The sequence below is a fragment of the Diadema antillarum genome, unplaced genomic scaffold (genome assembly GCF_040938485.1).
Source record: "Diadema antillarum isolate AM-2024a unplaced genomic scaffold, OU_Dant_1.0 scf00000069, whole genome shotgun sequence".
In the NCBI taxonomy this organism is placed as follows: Eukaryota; Metazoa; Echinodermata; class Echinoidea; order Diadematoida; family Diadematidae; genus Diadema; species Diadema antillarum.
Window position 1 is genome coordinate 1140721 of NW_027270958.1, and position 13246 is coordinate 1153966.

The 13246-nt window shown below is 38.2% G+C and overlaps 1 protein-coding gene across 1 annotated transcript in view; it reads left to right on the forward strand.

Moving 5' to 3' along the window:
• The window catches only part of LOC139716767 (uncharacterized), a 41500-nt gene extending 31171 nt beyond the window's left edge, over window positions 1-10329 (forward strand). Inside the window, exon 4 of the mRNA XM_071628303.1 lies at window positions 1334-10329. Within this exon, the coding sequence (XP_071484404.1) occupies window positions 1334-1830 (497 nt within the window). The 3' untranslated portion in view covers window positions 1831-10329. The remainder of the gene's footprint in view (window positions 1-1333) is intronic.
• Window positions 10330-13246: the final 2917 nt, after the last annotated feature.

The following is a 13246-nucleotide window of genomic DNA, read 5'->3' on the forward strand; positions in this document are numbered from 1 at the left end:
ATGTTCCTGTGCGTGATATATTGATTCCGCAGAATTATAAACACGCGAAACCCTTCTTACCCAGCCAAGCGCGAAAATATCCACTTTTACAGTAGTTGAAAGCTTTCCAGCAAAGTTTGTCAAACATGTTGCGTGGTGTAGAAGGCAGTATGCAAACTTTAAGGCAATTTCAAGAAAATTCAATATACTTTTTTAAATAGTCTGAAGTTTTGGACTTCCTAAAAGATGGAATTTTTGTCTGCAACCACTTATAAATTGGATGAGGAATAACGTATTTAGAGAGACACTTATATTCATTTGCAGAATGCAGTTTGTATTTTTGTTCAAAAGAAGTTTAGACATGACAAATCATTTGTCACAACCTTAAGCTAAAAAATGATATGTTTATTACACAATAACTGTACTTTTTTAAAGGTCATCCTGAAATGGAAGCAGATTTTTCAGCCTTTTTTCGTTTTACTTTTTTTTTTGGGGGGGGGGGGGGGGGGTATTGGCTTCTCAGAATTCCCTCAGCCACATCCTGGAGTGTATTTGCAATTCATCCAGTGGTTTCTCTTTTGTATAAGAAGCTATAAAAGTCCACTTAAGTGTGGAGAAACTTTAATACATGTAGCTGTATGTCTGCCCTCCCTAAAAAAAAAAGAAGAAAAAAAATTTCAATTAAGTGGAACCTCATTATACATGACAAGAATGTCAGGACCATGAAAATTACATTCCATTTTGTATATCAGTTTTCTTATTTTATCAGGGTGAACAAGTGTAGAAAAGTATACAGAGCTTGATTCAGCAAAAGACTCTGTACTACAAGGTTTTGTTATTTTCAACCTTTCTGTTACGGGGTTATGCTCTAGTTTATCTAGCATTGTTCCAAAAAATGAGGATGAATTGGTTGTGAGCGGCATGATCAATTACAAACATCTCTTGTTATAATGAAGTCCTCAGCACTGTCAATTTTGTCTTCTTATATCAAAACTTTGTTTTGTTATAAAGAAAAATTGTTACAACCAAACAATAAAAGTATGATAAATATTCAAAGACAATGATTTTTGGACCTGGACTTAATTTGTTGTAAAGAGAGTTTTGTTACCATCTGGTTCAATTGGTTGTGAGCGGCATGATCAATTACAAACATCTCCTGTTACAATGAAGTCCTCGGGACTGTCAATTTTGTTATGTTGTAACAAAATTTTGTTATAACTGAACAATAAAAGTGTGATAAAGATTTACAGACAATGATTTTTGGACCTGGACATTTAGTTTGTTGTAATGAGAGTTTCATTTTAACTCTGTTTGTTGTAACAGGAATACATTTTACTACTTTCCTTTTGTGCAGTGGGACCTGTGCAAGCAGAGATGCAGCCATTCATCTTGAGGCATCGCTGCGACATCTTCATCCACCACCACGGCACGGATCTGACGCTGGCCGAAATGATGCGCTCCAAACTCTTGGACCAAGAATCCCACCTGCACATCACGCTGTGGAGCGAAATCGCCGGCACGGGGCGTGAGAGCCGGCCCAGCACCAAGCGGCTGGCCCTCAGCCTGGTGCACAGCACCACGGTAGTGCTGCTCGTGTCGTGGAAGTACCTGCAGCACGAGTCGCAGCGGTTCCGACTCGCGCTCAGCCGCATCCCCCGCAAGGTGGACTCCGTGCGCGGCAAGGTCGTCATTGTCCGTCGCATCGAGGAGGACAAGGTGCCACAGGACCTCAAGAATGGCATTGCCAACACGCTGGAGTACAACGTGGACACGGACAGCAAGTTTTTCTGGCCTCGCTTTAGTCGGGCTGTGACGCCGCAGAGAGACGACATGCTCTACTGGCGGACTTGATTTGGCTGCTTTGCAATTCACGCCAAAGACAGTGAAAGTGACGAGCTAATCTGACAGACACAACTCGTAGTCAGCTATCATACTGAAGAGCTAAGATATCAATGGTTAATGAGTTACCTCATTTGTATTATCATCTCATAGCAAAATCTATATGATCTATAATGCTGTAAGTATGCCATGGTTGCAGTCACGTCCACATGATATGGAAAGTGAGTGTATTTGTGATAAGCAGAGTGTTTGACCATGACAGCATATTGGTTGCCATGGAGCTTGTGGAGCCTGTGGCAGACCAGGACGTGAAATCCGACTCTCTCTTCTGCTCTGTGGTTTTGCGCAATTCTCGTGCCAAGAATTGTACAGGAAGAGGTGGATGTGACCCAGCTGTTTCACAACGGACAGTGCCGCCATGCTGGATCATGCTTGGCTGTCTGGGAGCCTTCACGTCTGTGGAGTGTGCACGGGGTTGTGCAAGGTCACGCTAGATTGCGTCATTCACCGCCGTATCCTGGACAACAATCCCGACGATAAGCCCCACCTGTATTTCCACTTGTTGGATTTGGGTTTCCGGTGGACTTTACACACGTATCGCAAGAGACCACAGCATCGTAACTGGTTGAAACCAGAAGATTCAGTGAGGGAGCTACCTAGGTATTCCCTTTCAGCGTACTGGGAGTGCTAGGTTCTGTATCGAAGCAACAGCTTCAATTAAAGAGCCACATTTGATTTGTGACGCTGAGTCTCATGATGGGGTTGATGGTGTCATTTGTTACCATGGTAACCTGCCTGTTCCCTTCCAGACTCTGAAATACCCATGGACTTTGTACAGTACTCATCATCTTTAGTAGGAAAGGGGTCATTAAGGTTTGCATTGTCTACATGTTGAAGTTTTTAAGATGTAGCTAGTTAGGAATTAAGGAGGAGAACTGGATGGAGCATCAAAGTTTAGGATGAGGAATTACAGTTATTCGGAGAGTATAAAGTGGAATTATATATAGTGGAATTCTACAAGAAAGAGAAGAAAAAAAATGTCAGATGTCTGAAAGGTTTTTTTTTGTTTGTTTGTTTGTTTATTTTGGTTCTATTTGTTTGTGCAAACTTCAAAGATGCCATACCATGTAACCCAAAAATCAATTGTGATAAAGTTCACAACTTGTGGAAGTGAATTTATATCAGCATTTTTTGTTGTTGTTTTTTCGTTCTGAAAGTAATACATAGGCAAGATAAGTTTGCACTCTATGTTATTAAGGCCACAAAAATTTATTTAAATTCTGTAACCGAGTGAAATATTAGCTACAATCTTACAGGACCCTTTAAAATCATTCTGTAGTCAAACTACTATATTATATTACTTGATCCAAGTACCCCATTTATCTGCATCAATGGTGAAAATTGCCACAGGAAGCAACTCTGGTGAAGTTCTTACCTCATCTCTGCCCCATGCTGCACATAGCACCTTCTGCAGGAGAAACTTGGGAGGCATTTTTGTTTTGTTTGTTTGTTTGTTTGTTTTTTGGTGATCATCAGCTAAGTTTTTGGTCTTGAAGAGACTTGCCTTGCTCAGGGCCTAGAGGGCAGTACCTTTGACCACCCAAAATTTGGAGGTATGCTCTGGAACCATCACAGTTGCTTCTTCTCCTGTATTCATTTTCTCTCTCTCACGTTATTATTTTTAATGAAAGAAAGATATCCAGAGGGGTGAAGATTCAGGTGTGAGTTTCTTCACTTTGGCTCCCTCTACTAATTAAATTTGTTAAGATCGCAACTGCTGATCTGGTTCCTTTTTTTTTCCCCGACATGTTTGTTAATTCACAGCTCAGCAGTTGCGATCTTAACAAATTTAATTTGTAGAGGGGAATACACACCTGAATTATTATTTCTGTTTTCTCTTTTGATAGCTTGCCCAGCAGGTTTTGAGCTGTAATATATTGATGCAAGTCAAGAGAAATGCAAGTGCATTATAATTATAAGGATATAATTATTCCAACTAACACACTATGTACTCTCTTCAAAGTTTGTATCAAAGGTAAAAGCTTCCTTTTAAAAGCACACAGTTTCTCGCAAACTTTGTGCAATGATTGCAATGTGTAACACAGTGCACATACATGTTCTGGTGAAGCTAACTTCATGTTCTGTAATAAGAAAATCAAGTAGTCCAAGGATTCTGCTTCATCAACTCTGAAATCCTAAGGTGTCTTCGAGTCACCAAAGGACATTAAAGGGTCTGATTCACACAGTTATACACAGTACTTACTGCAAAAATAAAAGATATACATCTCCATTTACCACATATTTGTTTTGTTCATTCTGTCTAGTTAATAAACAACTTTTGTTTCTAGACCACTCATAATATTTGTCAGAAGTCGACTGCTATCTGTCAAGATAGGAAGCCAACAAGACATAGATGACTCTCAGTGGTCTGCTATTTTTAGTCAGATATTGCGATGCTAAATGGAATAACAGGTTTTAAAAAATAGCATTCCTATAATTGAGTTTGCATTCCCAGTTGATTTTTGAGCTGTCTCTTTGTTTTCAGGGAAATGGATGTACATTGTATCCATAACAGATCCTTTTTTTTTTTATAGGCATCATGACATTCTGACACTCAACGTAATATAAAACTCCTAAAATGCCACATCTTGCATAGCCAGTAAGTATAATGACTCTCAACAGAATAGTTAGTGCAGGTGATCTTATTTCATGCTTGGCATCGATTTATAAGAACATGCCACAAAATGTTTCTTCCTTATCCTACGCAAAACTGTAAACTGCATTTTGGAAGCTTCAGTACACTTTATGCCAAAGGAATATATATACTTGGAAAGAAGCACTGTGATATACTTTCAGAATGGCTGCTCTCACACACTTCATCACATACAGGATAATTTGGACGATCAATTCTGAAAGAAGGTTTGTGTAGTGTTTATTTGTTTGTTTTATGCAAACTGCCAGCATAGACGAAATCATGTTGGACTATGTTTTATGGATGCCATTTCCATTTTGTTAAAAACGAACACAAAAAAGTGAATCAGCCAACTAAACATCATTTTGTCATACAACAGTCATTTTCTTGTGCAAACTTTGCCTGCAATCATGTATGTGAAATTCATATTTGTGATTGTGTTATATGAAGAAGCTTTACCATGTTTTGGTCTGATGGTTCTTTAACCCATTGAGCACGGTCTGATTTTGCTACAACACGCATTTCCCATAGACACTTGCCCGAGTATACCCGGGACTTGTCCTCAACGGGTTAAGTATGGATGAGACTCTATTTAAGTTTTCTGTGGTCTGGGGAAGGGGATGGGAGAAGAACTATTTTGTTTGTTCATGATTTGTTGATGTGTGGCAAGAGAAATGATGTTCTTGTAAATACATACTTATATTGTAGATATTTTGTAAAGATATACAAATATTTTCTGGCCTTCTATGTTACACCATATACACTGACACATTTGTAGGCAACTTTTGATTCGTTCAATTTTCCCATGCAGTCTGTCACAACGTATGTTGCTTTTGAGTCCGAGTCTATGTAATGACAGTGGAAATGGATTTGGTGTGTGCTAGTAAGAAGACGTATATTTGAAAAACTGTAAGACAGTTATATGTGTAAAGTTTGGAATAAGCCAGGAATGCCATGAAGAATGGAAAGTTATTGAAGTTTATGATTTAATGTAAGTTGAAGTATCATCCATGTAAATTGTATGTTAGTGTAACCATGCAGAGGATAATCGTGCTCCCAGCATTTCTTTGAACTGTATCGTCTTTTCTTACTCACTCTGTGCAAGAACTTCTGCATTTGTTGTCTTTTCAGCTCGGAAATACCTACTTCCTTTCCATTTATGTGACAGCTGACTTGTATTTGTATGTGGACTGCACAGTTCAATGTGCTCTCTGTATTTCTGATGAGGAGTTCTAAAATGGATTATTTTGTCAATGCATTCCACACCTGTACATAATGCCATTCCAAATTGTAAAGTGTTCTTAAGGAAAAGCAAGTCTCATATTGTATTTACTTCTTGTGTGTATGCTTCATGTGTATCATCACCGGTTTGTTTTCCTTTTTTCGTCATTTATTCATCACTCAATGCTTTAAAGAGTGGAAACAGTCAGCATTAGTAAAGATGAAACAAGGACCAAGATTATTAGGTACCAAAGGTGCTCTCGGCAGCATGACAATTTTATTGCAGGCTGGAGTTAAAAATCCATTTTATCAGAGGGGTCAGTCTGGAAAGAGACTTAAGAATTGGGTGCAAATTTTGTTTAGTTTTTGTTGTCGTAAGATGTTTGTTGAATGTATTGTGGCGGTCTTCAAGAAATTTTTAGCACCATCTACTTTAGGTTGCAGTTCATGTTTGGGCTGTATGTAGACAAACATCTTTTTAATGGTGTTAGGACCAAAGTTCTTGAAGGTAACAAGGCATTCAGCGTGATATAGTGAACCCAACTCACATACACCTTTCAGAACAAGCTGTTTGATTCGGCAGCCGTAAACAGAAGTCGTACAATGCAATTGTGTTACGAAAACATCTCATAATATACCTCACTAATTGCAGTTAATGAACTGCAAGTCGAGGAAATATGTTGATTCCCTGTGAATAGCAATGCAGTAGTTGTAGATATGTTGCTTGTGTTTACTTGCTTTGATTTCTGACGCAGCCTTTGGTACAAGCAGTCTTATTTTCCGTTGATATTTACGTCGATTTAGGGCAATTTGTCAATCAGTTGCAGTCTTATTTTGTACATATTCAGATGTATGAGAATGGCTAAAAAGCCTATTAACTCAATGAATATGAAGATGTATCTGTTTCCATTTAGATGTGTGCTAGTCTGAGGAAAAAAAAATGTGCTAGGAGCGGAATACAGCGTATGTTGATGTATAGTTCACAAGATGTTTTCAAGAACTCACACATTATAACACTATGAGATAAGAAATGGTCAGTGGATTTTGCAATGGGGACCACACACAAGACATCATCTCTCATTGTTGTGAGAAAAGGGCCTCGTCTTATCAAACCTGCAATTCTCGCTATCGCCAATGACGTAAAAAGTACCCGGATGTGGCTTTTTCGTTAAGATTTAGTGCACTTGGTAGCAAAGGCACTTCCGGCGCGGGGCGTAATTTGCACAACGCTAGCGTGCGCGTACGTGTACCTTACCTATAGCGCAGCGCCGAACACGGATACTAGTACAGTAGGCCGCTGTACCGCCCGAGCCAGCGAGTGGCCAGGCCTGTCATACTCGTACACTGTAGTCCCCGCCGGCGGCCGGCCTTGCATTAGCATGCACCACTGCATGCACGCAGCGCATAAGCTAATTACATAACACATACCGGTACGGCGTACTGCTTGATCATGCGATCGATGTGCACATCACAGATCAGTCATCTCTGCATACGCTGAAAATATGCTGGAAAATATTCACCCACCTGGATATACAGTATATCGTCATGGAATGCCCATCTTTTTTTTTTTAAATTTTGTTCTCTGTCGAAATGTCGCGAACACAATCGGGAACGAACAGTGATCTCGAACTTATCCTGTCTCCGAAGCAGTTTCTTCCAAGTACTGTAAGTATGTACAATGTACGTAGGCACTATAGGCCTACTACATACCTAGTGCTACTATAATACTACCACTACTAGTAAGTCGCGCGTGCACGTACTGCGCTGTGGAGTCACCTGCAAACTTCACCCACGCGGCCACGTCACGTCTCGCATGCCAGCAAGGGTCCTATTTCTGCAGATTTTTTTTCATTTATTGTCGTGCGAACAACACAGGGCAGCTTCGCAGCAACAACCAATAGTCGTATTAACAGCAATTTCTTAAGAATGGAGAAATTTTAAATCATATTAAAGCTGTAATTCAAGTCGAGAAAACCGGAAGTACATGTAGAATACAGTCGGTTGTGTGTGTAAATAGCATTAGTCACGTATCACGCGCGTACGAACGGAAGTGATTTTGCTACCGGACTATCCCATAATGCACCGTAAATGACGCTTAAATCAACATCCGGGTACTTTTTACGTCATTGGCGATAGCGAGAATTGAAATCAAGTTCAAATATCATAAAACTTGGCGGTCGACTTCAACCTGCCATTATTTGCAAATATCTGTATTATAATATAAAGATCAAACTTAATTACTTTCAATGTGTATGAATTGTATTAATTATATAATGCTGACACAAAAAAGTATATATTTATCTAACTTAAGTACATTTGTATCTTTGTATTGTATCTAAATTCCCATGTAATTGAAATTGCTCTTATGGTATAAAAGAGTCGCATCTCCACCTAATGATACCCGTTCATAATCTTGATGTCAAGAATGACAGAGTAATTGCAAATTCCATTACAGCCAAAATTTTGTGATTTACTTTTTGTTTCCCTAAATCAATCACAGCTTTGACAGGTTTGTGATTAATTCATTTTGAAAAGATGCGATGGATAACAATTATACCTCTTTATAAGACAGCACCCCGAGCATGCCAGGAGATTGGCCATACACTGTGTGCACAACTGTACACTACCTTTGTCACTTCTAATGCTTTGTGTATACCGCAGGACTTTTTGTCAGTTTACTTTTGTTGAAAGTAAGTATCATTTTGAGTGTACCTGTGCGACATGATACTGTATACGCCATATATTTCTCGAATCTAAATTTTCGCGAATCAGAACTTCTTGACCATTTCACGAGTGGTTAAATTCGCGATCGTGGAGTCTTATACCGAACTGAGAAATGTACACGCGTGTGTCACATTCATAGCGTGATCAGAGTCAATATTTTCATGTGTCTTTAATTTCGCGAATAGCACCCGACTCGCGAAATTCGGGAAAATAAAAACCTCGCGAAATATTCGGCGTATACAGTATTTCATAAATATGCTTTTATGTGGAAAAGATTTGTGTGTACTAGGGGAAAACCCAGTTTTGTTTCAGTGAAGGTAGATATTTCACCTACCGTGGTTACGTTTAGTCAAACTGAAATACAGTGTATGAGTAAATTCCTTCTGTGTGTATGTTCATAAATGCACTTGCAACTTCCTTTTTATCTGAAAAGATGAAAACAGCTGTACATGCTTTCAGTAGCAAGAATTGAAATATCTTTACACACAAGTACTCAATATTAGCTTTTAGTTTAAAATACATACCAGGCACAAAGGTTCACACTGTTTAGTCTCTTCAAATCATATCTGTTGCTGCCTGTGTGTTTTCTCAATGGTTCTGGCCTCCAAGCGTTGCTGGCGATTTAATCCTCAGTTGATAATAAAATGAGATTCACATTTATTAAAACATTCATCCAAAAGTAAGCAAAGCCACGAGTGCATTGCATGGAGGAAGCCTATTATGCAACATAGACTCGATTTATATGTGCAAATTTGTGGGGACAGTCTTGTAGCCAAGTGATGCATTCCGTTTTCCCAACTGGCACACAAATGTTCTTGTGTCCTGTTCACAGGTACCCTATATCAAATTAAAGGGAAAAAATGCAACTAAAAATATCAGAAGAATATGTGGATTTCATGATTATAAAACTATAGATAAAAAAATATGCAGTGTCATGTGATTAAATAGTTATATGTACCTTCCATTCAGATATTGTTTAGATGTTACGGTGTACCATAAAATTCTTTTGATGGAGGATAAGCTCTATATTTATCCTCATACTTTCACAGAGCTTTTGTGTTTGTGTGATTATGATTGAACTTGCTCAAGGTACAATGCACAAGTTCAACTGCCATCAGTTATTTCTTTGCCTGTATTATTGTGACACTTGATCATCGTTAAGAAATTGGTTCTATCTTATGTAGTGAGGTGAAGAGAATGTGAATACATTCTGAAAATTAGATCATTTTAGGCAGAGACGTCTATCAATTTCAAGAAACATCCCTCCTTCTTGTGTGAACTGTGCCTATACAGTTGGTTTTATCACTTCTACTTCAGGCCACTCCTGCTCTCATGAAGTCCTCGATACTGGCAGATTTCTCTTGTATTGAAATTTCGTTATAGCAGAATGGTATAGTACATAAAGATTATTATATATATGATATATATGATAATTTTGGGGCCAGAACTTTCACTATGTTGTCATGGGAATTACATTGGAAGCGTGTTCATTATAATGGTAGTGCATTCTTTTGCTGAACACCACGGAAGTTTCGAGGAAAATATGTCAACTCAACATGAACAGTCATATCATGGCTACATGTTACTTGCTGTATGATTTGTTTTTGTTTTGTTTTTTTTTTTGCTGCCTTTTAGTTCAGTTTGAAGCAAATAAATAGAACATGTCAAACTGACGGGATATTATATCATTGTCTTGTGTATCGGTGTGGATTGTTGAAGCCCTGGAAAAGTTGCTGGAGAAGGAAAAAAAAAATGTATAGAGAAATATCGACTGAAGTTGTATTTTTAGGGACAATAATTAAGTTCCTTACGTATGTCCTCATGTGGATTTTAAAATTGAAACAAATTAAAGAAAAAATCTTTGCCATGGAGATAGAGCCTCAAGTGATATGGCATGCAGTGTCAGTGTAGTTTAAGTTTTACAAGAATTAACATTTTAACAAAATAAATTTTTAGGTGATCCGAGTATCCTCTCGGATCACCTTCTGTATCTGTACTGAATCTTTCTTCTTTCTTTGTTTCTTTCTTTATTTCTCCTCAAAAGTTGTGCAGAGGTTAGCTCAGAAAGTGCATTGCCTCTCAATGTCAAACTTATACCATATATGTATCATGTCGCAAAGACGACAGCACAAGTAAAATCATAGTGATCAGTCGACCGTGACGTCACTATGACGTCATTATATGAAAACACATTTTCATGCATATCTCATTAATGGAATGGAATATTTCAATGAAATTTACGTCACATATATTTCAAGTCAAGCGAATTCTACTCATATTCTCAAAATTCATTTTTATCTCAAAACGCGGGCGTACGCGCGCGTTGAAATATTTGTATGCTCAAATCGAGCTCAAAATTTTTTTGCACACGTTTCAGACCATTTGGAGCATTTTTTGAAAAATGGAAAAAATTGGACGGACGCGTACGCGCGCGCACATATTCGCACGCACAGCTAATATGAAATATAAATTTTCAATTTTTTCACACGGATCAGATGTCCGAAATGTCAAGGAATATTTCTACCAAGTTTCAAGTCGATCCGATTCAATATGACGTCATACGGGCCCGTCAAAGTTGAAATTCCGCGCGCGCGTCAATGGCGCTATACAGTGCAACTATGCCAAAAAAACGCCAATTTTAAACCCGATTTTACTCGTCAGGATGGACGGTGACTTCCCATTTTCTTTACATATTCTGAAAGCTGATGAGTTTTACATGTCATTTCATGGGTTGGCAATGCTGGAAAAATGATTAAAAGATATCAAATTTCTTAATAAAGTAAAAAAAGTAAATTTTCAAAATGACGTCATCAAATTTCAAGTTTACTCGAGCGTATCTCACTTATCCTTTGCCAATTTTCATCTAAATTTCAATATGTTGTAGCTTATAAAATGCTCTTTCATAAATGTAATTACATATTTTTGATTAGATGACGACATCACCTCGAAAAAATGGATTGAAGGTAACCTTGTCAAATTTGACCAGTATACGTGTAATCTCTATGGGAGTGCAATTTTTATGGAAATGAAAATTGACATGACTATCTTTATCGAGCACTAGCTCACTTATGCTTCGGTAAATTTCTCTAAGATTATAATATGTTGTAGCTAAGACGTAGGGCTATCGTAAGTGTGCCCTTTGTTTTTTCATACGTTGTCGGGATCACGTAAAAAAACTTGGTTGAAATTACAGCTTTCGATGTATTGTAATATTTCTTTCTTTTTACAACTTTATGTGCAATAACTCAAGAAAAACATACCCTATCACCACCATATTTTGCACATGTTTAGTTCATGTCACGAACATTATTTTACAAAATAACAACTACTTAATCAGACGCCATCTTGGGTATGTAAATTAGGGTCAAAGGTCGTAGATGTTTCATCCTGTATCTTGGTGAATACATGTCCTATCTTTCCCATATTTTGCACACGTAAAGACCATGTTACAGGAATCATTTCATAAAATAACTACTTTTTGCTCAGATGCCATCTTGTCTGTGCAAAGTGGGGTCAAAGGTCATATGTACTTCTTTTTCTATCTTCGCTATGACGTATTATCTCTATGGGAGGGAATTTTTTAGATGTGAAAATTGACATGACTCTCTTTATCGAGCACTATCTTACTTATGAATTTCTCTCAGATTTTAATATGTTGTAGCTGAGACTTTGCACTATCAGGACTCGAATCATTGATTTAAAAAAACCGGATCACCTTACTTTGTCAGTGATGACAAATTACAATCTCTAGTTGTTTTTATCTCTGTCCATGTGGTCCGAAAATTGAAATGTGTAAGGTAAGAATTTTTTAGCATCTCTTCGTGTTCAACATCTGTCTCGGAGCTCCTCAACTTTGATAACTAGCAAGCCATATAATACAGTGTATCTGTTTGTGAAATTACCAACACACAAGCCATATTACACACACACACACACACACACACACACACAGAGTTGTACACCCCTTCTCGACAGCGTGGTTAAATTTTTCCTGTAGCATTGAATAGTGTTTAAAAGCATTGTGTAGGGTGTGGGTACAAATTGGGGAGATCATGCTTCATGCGATTTGTGTGTTTGTATGTATGCATGCATGTATGTGTGTGTGTGTGTGTGTGTGTGCGAGAGTGTATGACGTGTGCACATGTGGTCAAGAGAGGCATTGTGTAACAAAATTGGAAATGCAAGTTGGGTGTGCACAGTACACACAAGGTGAAAGTTGTGCGACACTACGCATGCTGTTGTGCTAGTTGTGATGCTGTGGAAATTGGCTGCCAGAGAAAGTTGATGTCGAAGGTGTGCACTTTCAAAGTACTTTGACCAACTTGAACATTTCAAACCCTTCATATTGAATATTCTGTAAATGTCCTTATGAAGTGTCCATTTGTCAGGGTAGTCGTGACACATACGCATACACACACACACACATATCGCGCAATATACAGTCAACCTTGCCTAAGTTGAATTTACAGGAACTGGGGAAAATCTATCGAGTTGCGTGAATTTCAACTTTCACGACATAAACGAAACACGTTCACATCCACCTGGGCCAAAATTTTTCCTTGACTTATGCCAATTTGTTGATTTTTCAAGGACGACTTAGGCGAGATCAACTGTATACACACACACATACATGTACAAACACACACACAAGGTATCGGGGTATATAACACCAACTCATTCTCTTTGAAAGAACCAGTCTGATTGGTTGTAGAGAATGAAGCTATTTTTCACACTAGATATTCATTATTTGGGCCATTATCAGCAAAACAAATCATTTCACCGACCAGTAGC